General features: G+C 38.8%; 1 protein-coding gene across 12 annotated transcripts in view; it reads right to left on the reverse strand.

The window, feature by feature from the left end:
• cacna1ba (calcium channel, voltage-dependent, N type, alpha 1B subunit, a) overlaps positions 1-16,632 on the reverse strand; it is a 97,626-nt gene that overhangs the window by 65,265 nt on the left and 15,729 nt on the right. For 11 of the 12 annotated variants that reach the window (XR_006098177.1, XM_042421763.1, XM_042421765.1 and 8 more), the window contains 7 exons: positions 8,633-8,748; positions 8,279-8,365; positions 4,320-4,403; positions 2,667-2,882; positions 1,174-1,286; positions 396-508; positions 155-286 (listed from right to left, as the gene is read on the reverse strand). Coding sequence is in view for 11 of the 12 variants with exons in the window: in XM_042421763.1 (XP_042277697.1) it covers positions 155-286; positions 396-508; positions 1,174-1,286; positions 2,667-2,882; positions 4,320-4,403; positions 8,279-8,365; positions 8,633-8,748 (861 nt within the window). In the remaining variant the exon portion in view is untranslated. The remainder of the gene's footprint in view (positions 1-154; positions 287-395; positions 509-1,173; positions 1,287-2,666; positions 2,883-4,319; positions 4,404-8,278; positions 8,366-8,632; positions 8,749-16,632) is intronic. The other variant, XM_042421761.1, reaches the window with a different exon arrangement.

Consider the following 16,632-nt stretch of genomic DNA (forward strand, 5'->3'; position numbering starts at 1 on the left):
AACTGATTCCTGTATTATGTTTATGAAATCTTTGTGTTTTGATTTTACTGAGAAATGACTATGAGAAGAAGATGCTACTGGAACTCCCTCGAGAACACGTCCTCTGTGTTTTATTTTTCCACAACAAGCGTCCCAGTAGAAACCAGTTACTCACTGTCCACCAAACAGCTGCATGCCCAGCAGAGCGAAGACCACAATGAAGAGGAAGAGGAGGAACAACAGGCTGATGATGGACTTCATGGAATTGAGTAGAGATACAACCAGGTTTCTCAAAGAGTTCCAGTACCTGCACACACACACACACACACACACATATATATATATATAAGAATATTGGAAATTCTTGTTCCCAGCATGCTGAGGTGTTGTGAAGACAGACATTTGTGATCACTCACTTGGTGACTTTGAAGATCCTGAGCAGTCTCAGAGCCCGTAGGACACTGATCCCAAATGAGGCTCCAGGTTTGATGGCGGCCCAGATTACCTCAAAAATACTGCCGATAATCACCTGTGAACACAGTCTGGTTATTGCAGCAGGCCTCCACTCCAGCAGAACATTCACTTTAGTGAAAGAAACAGTAATCTATTACAGGTAAAATTCTTTATTTCATGAACATATGTTTTTACTGTTAAATCTTAATCTGAAAAGTGACTAGTAACTCTATCTGTCAGATAAATGTAGCAGAGTAACAAGTATAATAATCCCCTCTAAAATGTAAAGGAACAAGGAAAGTACTGTACAAGTACCTCAAAACTGTACTTACAGTACCCGTCAAATGTTTGGACACACTTTCTCATTCAATGAAATGGAAAGGTGTATCCAAACTTTTGACTGGTACTGTAAGTACAGTACTTGCCTAAATGTACGTGGTTTACTTTGCATAACAGCTACACACTTTTTATTTTCAAAAATACTGGATCATATTTAATTATAAACCTTTTTTTTGACTTGGTTTGGAGATTTTGGCAAATAGTGAGGGTCATGTCGTCAATAGTGCAACAGCAGCTGGAGATAAAATGATCTTTTGTGAGTGATATTTGTATCTTTTTGCTATTCTGGCTATATTTTTTTCTGAAATACCAGTCCTTAATCATTTGACTCATTCTACACATGCTCACACTTTAAAAACCACTGTAGACTAATTTCACTACCAGATAAACAAGACAACTCACCCCAAAGTCAAAACAGTTGAATGAGGAGTGGAAGTAGTTCTGGGGTCCGAGGCCGTACATTTTCATTGACATCTCTGCCAAAAACAGGCCCAGGAACACAAACTCAGCCAGGTCTGTCCAGAGAGAAGAAGAAAACACACGGATCAATGTCTCGGGTTAAAAAGGGACCTCCCTGCTGATTTCTACTGCTGCCTGTTCAACTGTGCCCAAAACAAATAAGACTCAGAAAGAGTCTACTGTTTGAAGAAATAACTGCTGTATTCTCCCGTGATGGAGTGTGTGAGATGTATGTTTGCTCACGTGTGTGTGTGTGAAATGTACGACAGTACTTTAGTGTGATGCATGTTTGCAAATGGATTTCTGTCACCTCAAGTGTTTTTTTTACCTTTCTGAGCTGAGTAGAAAATTGGCAGGTGCTTACAATATCAGTATAGTTGCATCTAGCGGCTGTAGTAGTTATGACATGGAGCATTGGCACAGTTGAGATGACATATAAAAGTTGACAAATTTCCTCATTTGTCGGAGGAGGGGTGGATGGAGACATTAACCTGACGGTGGACTTTGCCACAGGAGGCCACTGTTCGCTTCCCATTTCCAACTGCGAGTCTGGACAGCTTTTTAAAAACTGTAATCTTTCCCTAAACCTAACCAAGTGGTTTTTATGTCATTATACATCATTATTGTTAAACCCGCAGTGTGTAACTTTAGCATATAAATGCACGTCTATTACATTCAAGTCTGCTGATTAAGCCTATCATCACCAGACAAATCTCTTTGTATTTCACATGTATTCATCCCGTGCTGGCTGGATGAATGAACACTGTGTATGCTCTATGCTGTTATCAAGCTATTTATTAAGAGTTTAACATTCAAAAACTCAGCTAATATGCTTCAATGATGACAGTGCTGGTAATAACAACAAACAACAGTACGACTGTCATCAGAAACACATGACATTTCCTTTTTCCAGCCTAATCTAATCTAGTGTATAAATCTATAAATCCTGGCTTGTACTGTACTACATACCATGACCTAGATGACTGAGAATCTTCACAAACACAGCAAGAGAGCCGCAGGAAAAAAACACAAGATCGAAATTTCTCACGTGAAAAAAACCAATAATGTTCTAACTTTGGCACAAACGTGTGTGTGTCCATGTAGACGCTCATCCCTCATAGTGAGGAAATATGTTTTCAGGGTCTTAGATATTGCTACCATCATGTTCTCTGAAGCAGCTGCCTTTGAAGAGAGACCATGTGACTTCTGCAGAACAGCAGCCGTCACGGTCACAGATGACAATTTTAGGAAATCGATAATGATAAATACTGACACTGGAGGAGTCAACAAACTGACTCAGCAATACTTCTGAGAGTACTGAACTGAATAAGAATATGTTTGTGAAGTCAACATTTCATTTGTTTCTTCTTTCAAAAGTTGCTTAGTCTCTCTTTAAATTCTCATATTTATGTCAGTATATAACTCCTGGAACTTACATAGTGCATAGGTGAGCCACTCAGGCTGGTCGTAGTGTACGATGGCTACACACAACGTGTTGAGGCCGACCAGACACAACACAGTCCAGTAGAAGCTCTGGGACTTGACCAGACGGCGGATGGTAAAGCGAATCCTCTTCTCTTTTCTCCTGAAGTAAGATGAGTTCTCATTCTTGCTCTTTACGCTGGCCCTGGCGAACGGAGACCCTGGGGGGGCAGTTGGAACAAAACACACCAAACGGCAATAAAGTTACCAAGTCTAAAACCAAGGTCGCCTTACCGATTTTAGACTGTGGAGTGTAGTTTTTCCCTTGGCCTTGGTTTGACTCAATACATGACTCAGCACATTTTGATAATAATTCAATATAGAGGAATATACATTATTTGCACTCTCTAACACAATCCACTTTCAATTCTGTAAAGGTGGGTTCTACTGGTGCAGAGTAAAAAAGAACAAAGTGTCATATAATTAACTTCTACCTTCTCAACAGAAGGCTTTTTATATTCTGACCAGCTCTGACTGTGATGTAACCAAAGTGAAGCCCTCGGTTCTTTTACATCACATCGTCACCACTCCCCTCCTCACTCCCATTTAGCCTGTACTATATTAAACCTTCTGTAACTTAAATTAAGCCCAAATGTCAAGTGGGACTGGACACAAAAGGAAAGGAGAAAAATGGTTCTATTAGAATTTCATTACTAGCACAGGAAGACTAGTGGACTAATCATTTCCTGGTCTATTTTAATCCAGACATCTGACTCATACTGTATCACCTGAAGACCCACACTATCCCACTCTGTTCTATCTATCCAAGCACTGTACTACAGCTTATAGCTTTATAGTCATTTTATAACAATAACATATTGTTCCTTGGTCTGGTAATCTCATGTCAGGTGACAAAAACATGTTGCATCACATACTGTAGATAAAGTGGCCAATAAGATCACTGCAGCCTGATCTGTATCTCATTGAGTGTCCTCTCCATCCTCTGTATGGAGAGTTTGCACTAATAAGCAGATATAAGGACAATTTAAATGTTGTACAGTATTTGTCAGCAATTATAACTTCCAGAGGTTGAATGTAAGTGCATTTACTCAAGTACTGTGCTAAAGTACAATTTTGAGGTACTTGTACTTTTATGCTGCTTTACACTTCTGCTCATTCAATCCTCTTTGATTTAATGTTGTTAGACAATAAAACATGAACAATTCCAAAAGTGTTAACAGATAACAAAAGGCCATTTAACAATTAGTGAGTGGTAATTGTGCTTATGTTTGAACCAATGACTATATATATACTATATATACGTTTTTTGCTTGCTAATGTCAGCCAATCAGACATGGATATTTGCTGCCATTTTGACTGATGTTTCAGTAACTCCACATAACGAGTGAAAACATGTGTTTAGACAATGTGTAATGAGGTTGATTGAATATTAAGAATGTATTTCATTATGGTATTTTTAATGTTGCTTATTTATCTTTTGCTACTAAGCTATTTTAACTCAACAGTATGTTGTAGCGCTGTTAGAGACCAAGCTGCTTGAAATGTGAATAAGCAGTTTGTGTGTCACGTTCAACATACAGTAAATACACAATCTGAGTGTTGAACAGTACGGAGACTTGCTGTAATACAGCAGATATTGTCCTCACCAACAGATGAGATGTCAGTGAAGTGGTCCTCTCCTTCTTCTGCATTGATGAGGTCGTTCTTACTCTTCTTGGCTCTTTTCAGCACTGCAAATACAATATGGTAAAAAAAGATGACAAAAGTCACAGAACAGCTAATCTGCTTTAACTCAAATTCATGAAGCTTTTGCTAAAGTTCAGTAAGAAGAATGCTTTCTTTCCTTCTTTCTTTCTTTCTTTTATTCTGCTTGTGGTGAATTTCTAAAATAACTTTCCTACTTTTTTTTCTTCATTTAGAAACGTTCAGCTTTTCCATCATTTCTGCTTTTCTCATGCTGTCAAAAAAAATTTTATTTACACGTTTCACAATGTCGCCATATCTGACCGATTCACTTAATTCATTTATATATTATTGACATATTCATATTCAATAAATCTCTGCTTGTTAAATTATACTGTAGCATCTCTCAAATCATGTTTTACAGCAGAGAAATCAAAGTCAGACATAACAGGGAAGCTAAAAGACATCGGCCCATCTACTGTATCATCTGATATAGATATATAGTATATATGAACCATGAAACAACCAAGAGGAACCTGTCGTTTATATTCTCAAAGGGATCGTGCATACAGTAAATTGGATGCATAGATGGATGCTTTTATTTGTGTGTTCTTAAATTTATATGGAGCAGCACAAGAGAGACTTCCGATGCAGCTTATATGTGTGCCAGATATAAAGTATCTATGTTGTAAAGATACTATTCCTTGTTCCTCCCAATTTCTTCCCAGCTTAGTGTTTGATACTTCAATATAGTCCACTTTCACTGTTGAGAGCTATAAAAAAAACAGTGAGAGCATCAAAACTACGCAGCAGAGAGGAGCTTTAAATTTGTGTGAAGGGCTCTTGTACTCCCACGCTGCCTCGCAACTCCACTGAGCCTCACACTCTCGACTTTATTCTAATCTCATTACCCTTCTACCCTTCTACCAATAACCACTGTGACTGTTACCCTGGGTGAGGCTGCAGATGAGAGACAGTATGGCCTTGATAAGACAGGAATGCGTGTGTGAGCACACACACACACACACCTCAGGGTGATGTCAGTGGAAATGATCTGTGATAGCCACATACTCTGCTGCTCACATGGTGGTAGGTCTAACAGTACGGAGCATTCAGACATACAGTAGAATCTACCAACATGATATATCTTAAACCAACATGGCATTTAAAAATATTTCATAGGCATTTACACTGAAACAAATCATTTCTTGTGGGTCAATCATAACATACATATATTATAGGTATATGTGCAGTATATTGTATAGTGTGTGCATATAAATACAGTATATGCTGTAAATATATCCATACATCCAACACTAATAAAACACTAGTGAAATTGATGAAAATAATCCAGTTAAAGGGACTAAAGTGACTTGAGCTTCACAGGAGAACCATAGACTGTAAAAAAAATATGGACGTAGCCACCGCAGCAGCATCTGTTAGTTTCTGAAGAGCGGTGATGAAGCTCAAAGTGAGCGGCTCCAGCTGTCGCCATCTTGGCAGTGCCTGACTCTGTCTAACTCCCAGCTAATCCAAAACGGGCAAAGAGGTGGAGCTGAGGTGGGCCGAATGAAGCCCGGTTGCTGAAACAAGCCACCTAGTGGCTAACGACCTGTCACTCAAAGCGGCCTCATCCTTAATTATGCATAACTTTACGGCTTAATAACATTTAAACGGGTGAGTTATAAAAAAATTCACCCCCTGTACAGTTGTCATGAAAGGGGAAATTAACTATAGAGACCTAAACCGTTTTTTGTAGCAGGCTGTAAACATGTTTATTTCTGCTGTAAAGTTGGACATTTTAACATGGAGGTCTGTAGGCATTGACAGCCTCATGTGGCCATTTGAGGACTTTCGTATTGTCTTCATTTTTCAGCCCCGGAGATTGTTGCTTGGAGAGAACTAAAGGGACAGTTCTTATCATAGCAGACATTAGTAGACACTGACTTACAGTGCAGGACCTTTGTCTCCCTCTGGCAGTGAGAGTAATTACAAAAACACAGTCAACACGTGCTTACGTGATAAGTTCAACCGTAGCCTACTGCATCGCTGTTGTTCCAGCTGTAGAAACAGTGGATAAATTGCTTTGAGCATTACACATCCCCGCAAAATGACTTGTTTCACATTCAGACTTTGATCCATTCGGTCCAATAACATTTGTCTAGAAGAGCTGCACAATGAAATTATTTTATCCCAACAGCAGAGAGCTAACCGGAAGTTAGCTGCTCCGTTTGCAAAAGTCTCTGGTGCACATGCAACAATATTTGCGGAGTCATCTACCTTTATATGACATTACTTAACATTAAAGGAGCTTCTACTGCAAACCTAGCTAAAGTTAAAGAAGTTTAGCTAGCATCAAAGAGTTAAAGGTGTTAGCTGCTAATGGGGCTAGAGCAGTTATCTAATAATATAATATATAATAGCTCGACAGGCCAGTGCAAAAGGAATAAGCTCTGTCATATGACATCCGAGTCATCTCTCAGTTTCATGCCGTCTTTTATTTGTGAGTGTTATATATTGCAAAGCTAGCCGTTCCTCACCTGTCCACCAGGCAAAAGCTGCTGTGCGACACCTGTTGCTGACTCCCTCACTGCTACCTGCCTCCCCAGCTGTACACCATAACTTAATTACTGTCTCTGTAAGGAGGTCTCATTTGTCATATCATCTATCATCCTAGTATTCTTGCTGTTGCTTTTCTTGCTCGTTAAAAAGCCTTTTCTTGTGCTGTGGTTGCCTGCTGATTACACTGGTTATACTGAGCAAAAGTGAAACTGGAACTTCCAGGTTCTGAAATAAAACCAAATACAAATCCCATCGACATTTGTAATAATGTAAATAACTGAATATTCAGCCTTTACTCAACAGCATGTTGCGTTGGTCACTCCATATGTTTAGAAAAGGTTGTTTGTTTTTTATAACACTCTATATCGTTTTTTTTTTTTGTTTGTTTTTTTTTTTACAGCATTTGACACCATTTCTCACAAGCCTTGACCGTCTCGAGTTAAACATCACAGCTCGAAAGATGCGCTGAGACCTTGGGCAAGTTGAGGAGTTGCAGTTAGGTCAGACATAGAGGACTGAACACTGTAGACAGCAGAGATTACAGCTAAAATGTAAAAATAATGACATCTTGTGTTTAAGAATTTTATGGATTGACAAAACAAAGTTACGATGACATGAGTACCCATGCTGGTAAATTTCTATGGGAGCTGTAGTTTATTGAGTAATTATTAATTAACTGATAGTGAGTGACATGTCCTAGAATATCAGGAATACAAGGAAGTGATACACTCTTCAAATAGCCATTCACTGTGACTTTAAAGGTACACTATGAAGAATTTAAGCGCTAATGGTGTTGTAGAGCTGAGATGTTTGTCTCAGCACACACTGCTGATTGTAGATGGCAGTAAAACAGCTGGTGGCTGTGCGGTACAGTAGAAGGCAGGTAGCAATGCGGCAATAAAGGAGGAGAAGAAGACAGACCGCCAGCTGGTGCAAAAATGCAGATTTCAATATATTAAAAGAGACTTTGCAAACATTTCATGAAGGAAGAAACAAATCTCAACAGAACATCTATCTGTCACATCAGGTAAACGCTAAATGATATGACACCCTTACAACTGTGGATCATACTTTTTTTTTTTTTTTAGATATTTATCTACCTGTGTATTTTGGTTTAGTTTTGGTATATTTAGATAGTGAACACCTGCTTTGTACTCTTTGCTGTTGTGCTGTTGTATGTTTTGATTGTGGGCGACTGCGGATGTAAATTAGCTTTGAGCTAACTCCGGTGCAGTGCATCTTTTATGTTAAAAACTGTACACTGTCCTAATAAATAAATACAATTAATATGGTGCTGAATTGTTTACATAGCTGATAATTTACTGTCTTCACAGTCAACTGTGAAGATGAGAGTCCTCACCAGAGTTGTTGTGTTTCCTTTTGTACCACGCTCCATCCAGGGATTTCTCCTCCGCGTTCTTATCCTCCTCAGCCAGCATCACCTCCTCTGGAACACAAATACCACACATGAATTACAAGCAGACACAATTAGGTCATATTGTTAATTACAGTAAAGTCAGTTCATGTATTTTGTCTTTTCTATCTTTAAATATAAGTATGTGACTGTGCTTCAGTTCGGTGCCTAAAATGTAACTTTGACAATGAGTGAGGGGTAGGTACACATTTGTAAGCCACGTTCGGCCGAAGGTGTGTGTGTGTGTGTGTGTGTGTGTGTGTGTGTGTGTGTGTGTGTGTGTGTGTATTTGTTTCTGACCTGCTTTGCAGATCCACTCCAGGTACCCGGTTAACTCTCTCTCTATTTGCTGCTGCCTGCGGAGCTTCAAGAATTCCTGCCTCTTCTCCACTCTCTCTCTCTCCTTGGCAAACTCCCTGTAGAAACCACAAACACGCACGTGCGCGCACACACACACACACACACACACACACAGAAATGTTTATTAGATCTGAGCTGAAGCCAACACACAGACCCTGGGGCACTCCACTGTTGACAGGCATACAGCCTGCTAGCTTGCAGCAGGTAAGACAGAGTCAGTGTCTTGTCACATTGTGGAATAACTGAGCTGACTGTCAACAGCAGGGCTAGTCAGACGCTAAGAGAACAAGCTCATGTGTGTCTGTATCCAACAAGGCACACTGTCCTTTCTCTCCACAACTACTGTTGAGGTGCCAGGTCACATGACATGGACTTGAGTCAGACTCAAGTTTAACTCTAACATGAATGACTTGTGACCTCAGTTAGACTTGAAACTTCTCACCAAGCACAAAGACTTACAGTGAGCGTAATCTCCCTCATTCTCCATTTAATACACTCAGAGGTTTTGCTGCAACAGTCTTTCTAGCATAGGGTGGCTAATCTTAGCTACCATTAGATAGATATTTCTGTATCAGATATCACTGAGTCAGTTTGCTGATTCTTTGACTACTCTCTACTTGTCTTACCATTAAAATACATTTTAGGATTTAATTGAACTGGAAATGGAAATCCAGTTCAATTAATGGAAATTCCAGGTAGCCCCTCAAATACTGAGGAATTTCTACTCCTGCACCATTAAGAGCATCCTGACGGGGATCATCACTGCCTGGTACGGAAAGAGCATCCAACAGGACCACGAGGCCCTGCAAAACGTACAACAGGCGGTGCTCTACCCTGCCTAAAGGATATTTACACCAGGCGCTGCAAGAATAAGGCTAAAAGAATCACTGAAGATCCCGACCACAAGGATAACAGCCTTTTCTCTGTTTGTGTTAGTGTTATCATGGAGACATTCAGCCGCTGAAGTTTGTCTGTGGCTTAACTCTGGTGGTTGCTTCCTCCTCCAGACTCTGTTTTGTCTGATTCCACAGCACTTTATTTGGCCTTGTATCATGAAACTAGTTGTCTTCCAAATATACTGATATTATAAAGTATTTAGTAGTGTGATATTTGAGTGTGTGCTTTTCCCTATCGCTTGTGTAACATGGTAGGAGGGAGTGTTTTTGGGAGACCCACATTTTACCGTCCTTGAAGGCACCGCTACAGAAAATGCAGAAACGTAGTTTGTAGTCTAATGCAGATCTCCAAAGACTTCTGCTGGCAAATGAGTAGGAAGCTCTGGGTGCAGGCAACATGGAGGGAAGTTAACCATCGATCATTTGCATATACTATCCACAATGTGTTATTAACCTCCCCTTTTTCAGTCACAGCCAGCAGAATATATATGCAGAGTGTGTTTACATACAGTATGATGCTTACAATACAAACACAGTATAAACATATATCCTCCATCTGAATACTTGTCTATATATATATATATATATTTATACAGAGAGGACATAATTAATCAGATGAAACACTTGACTGAATCATTTATCTGTTGTGAGAATATGAAATGTTATCCTTATTATAACCAATAACACACTCTTTGTACTAATATGACATTACTTTTGTTATATGTTAGTGCTGATAGCATTATCTCCATTGCCACTGTGTTGCTTTGCCGAGATAAAATAGGGTCATGTCATGCCAATAAGGCAGTTTTTTCAATTTAAATGAGCTGAATGAGAAATGAGTTACATGAAAGATGAGGCAGCGAGGGGGAGGGAGGTGGAATAAGAGAGGAAAAGGAGGTGGGGAGAGACAGAGAGACCAATAAAGGAAACAAGAGAGAGAGGAAGACAGACTATTGAAACAACAGAGTGAGGGATCTCCAGTCCACCCCCATAGCTCAGTGATTGGTGTGTCTCCCACACAGTGGCGGGGGAAGCTCTATCCTGCATTGCAGTGGCTGTCTGCCTGCCTTCCTGAGGGTGTGTGTGTGTGTGTGTGTGTGTGTATACGTGCCTGCCACTGTCTAAATCAAATTGTGTGGCTACATATCTCTCTCTGTGTATTGTGTGTGGGGTGTATCTATGTGTTGGCTGCTTGAGTGTACAGTGTGTGTGTGTGTGTGTGTGCAGGAAGAAATTGTGGCAGCTAGGATTTCCCAGCCTTGTAGCTTTCAGCCACACTCTCACACGGTGTCACACATACTGATATATATGCCAGCACAAACAGAGACAAATGCACACTACGTTAGGCAAAGACGAGCTTTCATACACATTCAGTACACACCTATCTCCTCCAGATTAAAAAGAGACAAACACCATAGCCTCAACTAAAGCATATGGAAACAATACACACACACACTCCTAAAAAAAGCTGTTTTACTGCATTCCTATTAAAGGTCGTCTAATACCGATCAATATAGTGTATTAATACAACATATCAGTATGTATATGTGTCTCAATGTGTGTATACATGCATGGATGTATGTACAGTGTGTATATTTTCTCATTAAAGTGAATGGGAAGGTGTGTCCAAACTTTTGACTGGTACTGTACATACTGTATATGTCTGTGTGCATATTCATGTATGCAGGTTTACATGTATACAGTATATGTTTGTGTATAAGTACTGTATGTGTATAGATATATCTCTAGAATCCCTAGAGGTGCTCAAAATCTTGGGAAAGTGTGAATGTCTATAGCTCCATAGCAACTGAGGAAACTACATCTGCTGATGAAGACTGTGGGAATAAGTGTAAGAATGAGTAAGTGGACCATAGGTTGAATTTTTTTTTGTCTGTTTCCAATGAATAGAATGAACTGTCAATCTCAAAATACAATGACTTTTTTTGTTCATGTATACTTCTTGATGTGATAATGATAGCGATGCAGCGATAAAATCTAGAAACACTGAAAAAAAAGGGGTATGCTAAGCTAAAGTAGCGAAAAATCCTTCAATTGAACGATTCCTTCATCAATTCTGACCAGTGAGGGGCAGTAGAACTCTAAAACAAGCTATATTACTACTTTACAAAGTTGTTGTACGTAGCTAACATGTCCACAAACAATTATTCACACATTCAGCAGACACACAGAGCAACTCTATCATGCCACCAGAACTGTGCTCCTATGACATGTGTGAGGGGATATTTCAGAATCGACGGTTAGGGGTTCATCTTTGATCACAGTCACATCTCATCCCACCCCGCCCACGCTGATGAGATAAAAGCTGTGCAGACGGCCACGACCTCCCCTGGGGGGTCTGCAGCCTCTCAACCCTGCATGTATCTGTTTTCCTGGCTGCTCTGAAGCTCAGATCGTGGCCTTTAAACAATGACATCGCCCCCGCACAGCCCTGTCAGACAGCATCAGTGACCTTCCACCTCCTCAGTAACTGTAAAGCCATCTGACGACTTCTATGGAGAGCTCAGGAAGCAGAGAGGACAAGATAATCACAGAGGGGGCGGTTAAAGGCTATCTGCCCACTAAAGCTTTCTCCCCGTCTATACAGTAGGGATGTACAGTAGGTGTGTGTCTATGTTATTTCTATACTATAGATTAATAGAGTGTTAATGAGTGACTTCTACCCACTCGGAGGATGATAAGAGTATCTTAAGAAGTGCATGTTGTATTTAAATTTGGGATTGTTTAAGTCTATATGTACTTTTATCATGAACACTGATGTTCTTTGTTAAGTGACATCTGATGTAAAATGATATAAATAAACTCTTTTCTGCTGGGCAATCTTCAGCTTGGCATTCCTGAGCTACACTCCAATACAAAGATGCATGCCTATAGATTGACAGGCAGTCAAATAATGAAACCAACACACATAAATTAATTCAACAACTGATTTGAGTCGTCATTGTCCTCTTCTCACCTAATATATGAATCTCTTAGGGTTAAAATGCTCTTTTCCTGATTGTATATTTCCAGGTTCTCTTTTCTTTTTTATTTATGGTTGTTTATATACAGCAGCTCAAATACTGAAAGGATTCAGAACAATATTCACAATAGATGATATGCTTAGTTTAATATGAGCTTCAGAGAAACATTTGCAGCTAAATCAATCAGTTTACTTTCATCCAGGAACATGAAGACTGTTAACTGCACATTAAGCTTTGTTTTCATACTGAATATTGAATTTCATTGTGTCATTTACAACACTTTGTGATGTGTGCATTTTTAATTTGCACAGCTTAAGGACAGTTTAGATGTGCAAAGTTACTTTAAAAATGTATTAAACATAATCTTCTGCACCGCAGACAGCCAAAGTTAAGAAGCTCTTAATGACGTGCATGTGCACTCGCTCTGAACTTCTGCTTTGGGAAACAAGTGTAGAAACTGAAGATAATTAAGAGAGAAATCACATTATCAGGAAACAGGGCCCTGGACTAACAGGTAACTCGTTCATAAAACAGTTTTGGTGATGTCATCAGTTTAACTGTTCAACTCTGGTGACAGACAGCAAGTCATGCACTTAACTGGACCGTATGTGTTTATTCGCCTTATCTGGTGTTACAAATACAAGATTAAAAAGCAGAAACCTGTTCTGAGCTTAAAAGTAATCACACTTAATGATAAGTCTTGAACTGCCTTTATAAGTCATATCAGTCAAAGTTTGTGCTGAGCCTCAACCTGCTCCTGTGTTTGAGCTTGTTGGAAGCTGATAATAACACGAGCTTACATGAAAAAGATAATCTAGATAAAACTTTGAGGAAAATGATGGACATAAAAATGACTGCAAGGTGAAACAAATATTAATGGCTCTGCTGAGCTGACTTTGCAGTTTGTTCACTCTATCACAGTCCTTTCCCGATGGCCTAATTAACTGCCGTTAAAATGAAGTAAACAAGAAAAAGTTGAGACTTATTGTTCCGTCCTGCGAGTAGCTGCATTAAGGTTGGATGAGAAAAAGAACAATGTTGCGCAAATTAGATTTCACAGCAGCAGGAAGAAACGTTATCAGCAAAGGCAGAGCAAGCTGGAACTTAGAGGACTGTGGCTTCTTTCAAAACGAACGACCTTAACATTAAACAAGAGGAGAGTGAACATGAATACAACTCTGTGTTCGCCCATCCATCTGAATGAGCTTAGATAGCTGAAGAGAATATAAAAATAACAGCATTAATGTCACACAACACCACGTGAGAAAGCAGCCGAGAACATCTGGTGCAAAGGCTGCTGGGAATTATATTAGATTTCTAACAACAAATCAACAGGTCGTTAAGGGAGAGAGTATGTCAGTACCATACAGCAGTATTTAATACTCATTAAGCTCTGGAAGAATGTTAAAATACAAACCCACCACAGGGAAAATGAACTTCTGTGCTCAGTGCTGACACTGGTGGCTGGAAACTATATTACAGCAATACTGACAATTTCCAGCAACAGCAACGTTGGAGTTGCAATGAGGTCCCTATGTATTTGGACTGGTTTGTGTTGGATCTGTACACCAGTCCACTAGATATATTGCATTCACATTTGAAGAACCACATAGAATATGAAGCCCCTTTTGAAACAAGACTGTGAAACCTAAGAAATGAATCAACATGTTTGGCCTTCAGGATACCCAGAGTGCATTTGGGTGAGAAACACTAACTGTAAATAAAAGTGTTTCTTTACAAGAAAACTACACTGGAAATCACAAACAATACAGAATTTCCAAAAAATTCATGTTTTATTATTTGAATATGAAAAAGAAAATGGTAGAAAAAGATGTGAAGCAACATGGGGAAAGTATGTTACTGGTGCAGTTTATAATAATATACTGTATGATATATGAAAAATATATAATCATTTTTTAATGAGAATAGGGCATACAGTATGATGGATGTCATAATTTTAAAAAGATTTAGGAAAAGCAACAGAAGTATAAAAAAGTGAGGATGGACAGTAGGGCTGAAGGATTTCTTGTGCTATATAAATAATTACTACCCGTGCATGTATCTCTCTTTTTTTTTTTTTTAAACACACAACGGAAAATTATTTATTTTCATTTTCTGATGTTATTCTTTCATATTAATTCAATTATGTGGTAGCTGTTGAACAATTCCTTTTAAAAAGCCCCTATTTTTGAGATGTAAAAACACAATGCTAATGCTACGGTAGTGTTCATATGTCCCAGTGATTGTTGGGGGGTGTATGGTTGAAGTGTTAGGGTGGTCATCTGCATTCTACGTCCACTTGTTGAATGCCACTCTGTACTCTGATTTGGGGATGTAGCCTCCATCCTGCATATTTGATTATCTCCTATCTACCCACTTTGACTCCGATGGAAAAATCACATTCCCATTATGAATCTGTATGGATGATATACTGTAACTTACACATGAGTGGAGGGTGAATAACAACACTGAGAGACTGCTGCTGCTGAAGAAAGATGATGATCACTACAAAGCAATATCACAAAAGAGGCAATAAAAACACAGCCTTCTCCCATGATGCTCTTTTAAATGGTGATGACATACTCGTGACCCAGCGTCTGCTACTTGTGTTGCTTTATAAATGAGGGAATGTGTACCACAGAATTACACTGACAGACTCTGCACACCATGTACAGTACAAAATCTACTCTTAGTGCGGCAGACTTGTATAATCAAGTGAATTTATGTTTTAATAAAACCTCATGAATATTACATTGGCACAGCCACAGATGTGGAATTCAACTAAATTAGTAAATGCAAGAGAAATATACACACACTGGAAGAAGGGAAAAACTCGAAATGTGGGATGTTTTAATGTGAGTTATAAGATTTTATATTTTATGAGTGACCCATAGAAAATCAAACATTTACACTGATCCATACATAGAAAGCTGTATACTGGTCATTTATTACTCATATCGCCTGATAGCTTTGTCACCACTACAAGACACTTATTCCAGGACACTTGTGTATCAGTTAGTGTGCACAAACTGTGAACACCATAAACTACTGACCATAACTCAGTCACTCACGCATCTGTTGTGAAGCCCTTCACCACAAACATTTAGCACCACTCACCACCTGAAAAGTTTAGTACGAGTATTTAGTAGATCTGTAAATTAATGTGTTTGCTGGAAATGTGCTAATCATGAGTTATTTAAATTAAGATTATTTATTTTAACAATTTTTACTCAAACCACAACTCGGTTTTATTGAGAATACTAAGTTAACTAAACCTAGCTAACAGCTAAGCTAATGCTATCTAACTACAATAGAAGTTGATAATGTTTGTTTTTTTTATTTGCATTAATACAGGTTATAGATTTGGTTGACAAAAAGTCCAAAATCCTCTCAAAGTTGTAATGTGTGATGGCACAGAGTGGCAAACACGTTGACGTATTTGGACATTTTACTTCCAGCGTGGTTGGCCTTTATTTTGAAGTGGTTCTTGTTAGCTTACAATAAATAAAATTAAGTTTTATTAGCTGTTTAAATGTTTCATTGTGAAAATTCACAATGAAACTTTTAAACATTATTTTTTACATTTTTAACAAACATTTTTAGCTTTAGTTACTGGCTAGCTTTAACAATTTCTTAACTAAAGCTAGCCAGTAAAGCTAGCCAGCAGCTATGCTGGCGCTGTTAAGCTCCAACAGAGATATGTATTGAAATGATCCTGATACAGCACCAGAGTCTGTACAGAGTCCAAAAGACTTCTTGAAGCTTTGAAAGGATTTTGGAGTTCCCTTAGACCACTTCAGTATTGAAATGTAACTGCACCCCTAGCTCCTAGACATCCATTAACTGATAGCTAACAGGTGTCCAGCAGTTGGTGGTTAGCTTGACTTTTAGCTCATCCTTCTCCTAAAAGTGTTATAGTAACTCTCAATGGCATAACGTACTTGGGCTTGAGGTACGAATATAAATAAGGATACAAATATAAGGCGACTCTGATTATATGACAACCCCCCCTTTTCCAACAGATTTTTTTTGAAAAATAACATTACTTTTTAAATATCACTTA

Source organism: Thunnus maccoyii, chromosome 9, assembly GCF_910596095.1.
Source record: "Thunnus maccoyii chromosome 9, fThuMac1.1, whole genome shotgun sequence".
NCBI lineage: Eukaryota > Metazoa > Chordata > Actinopteri > Scombriformes > Scombridae > Thunnus > Thunnus maccoyii.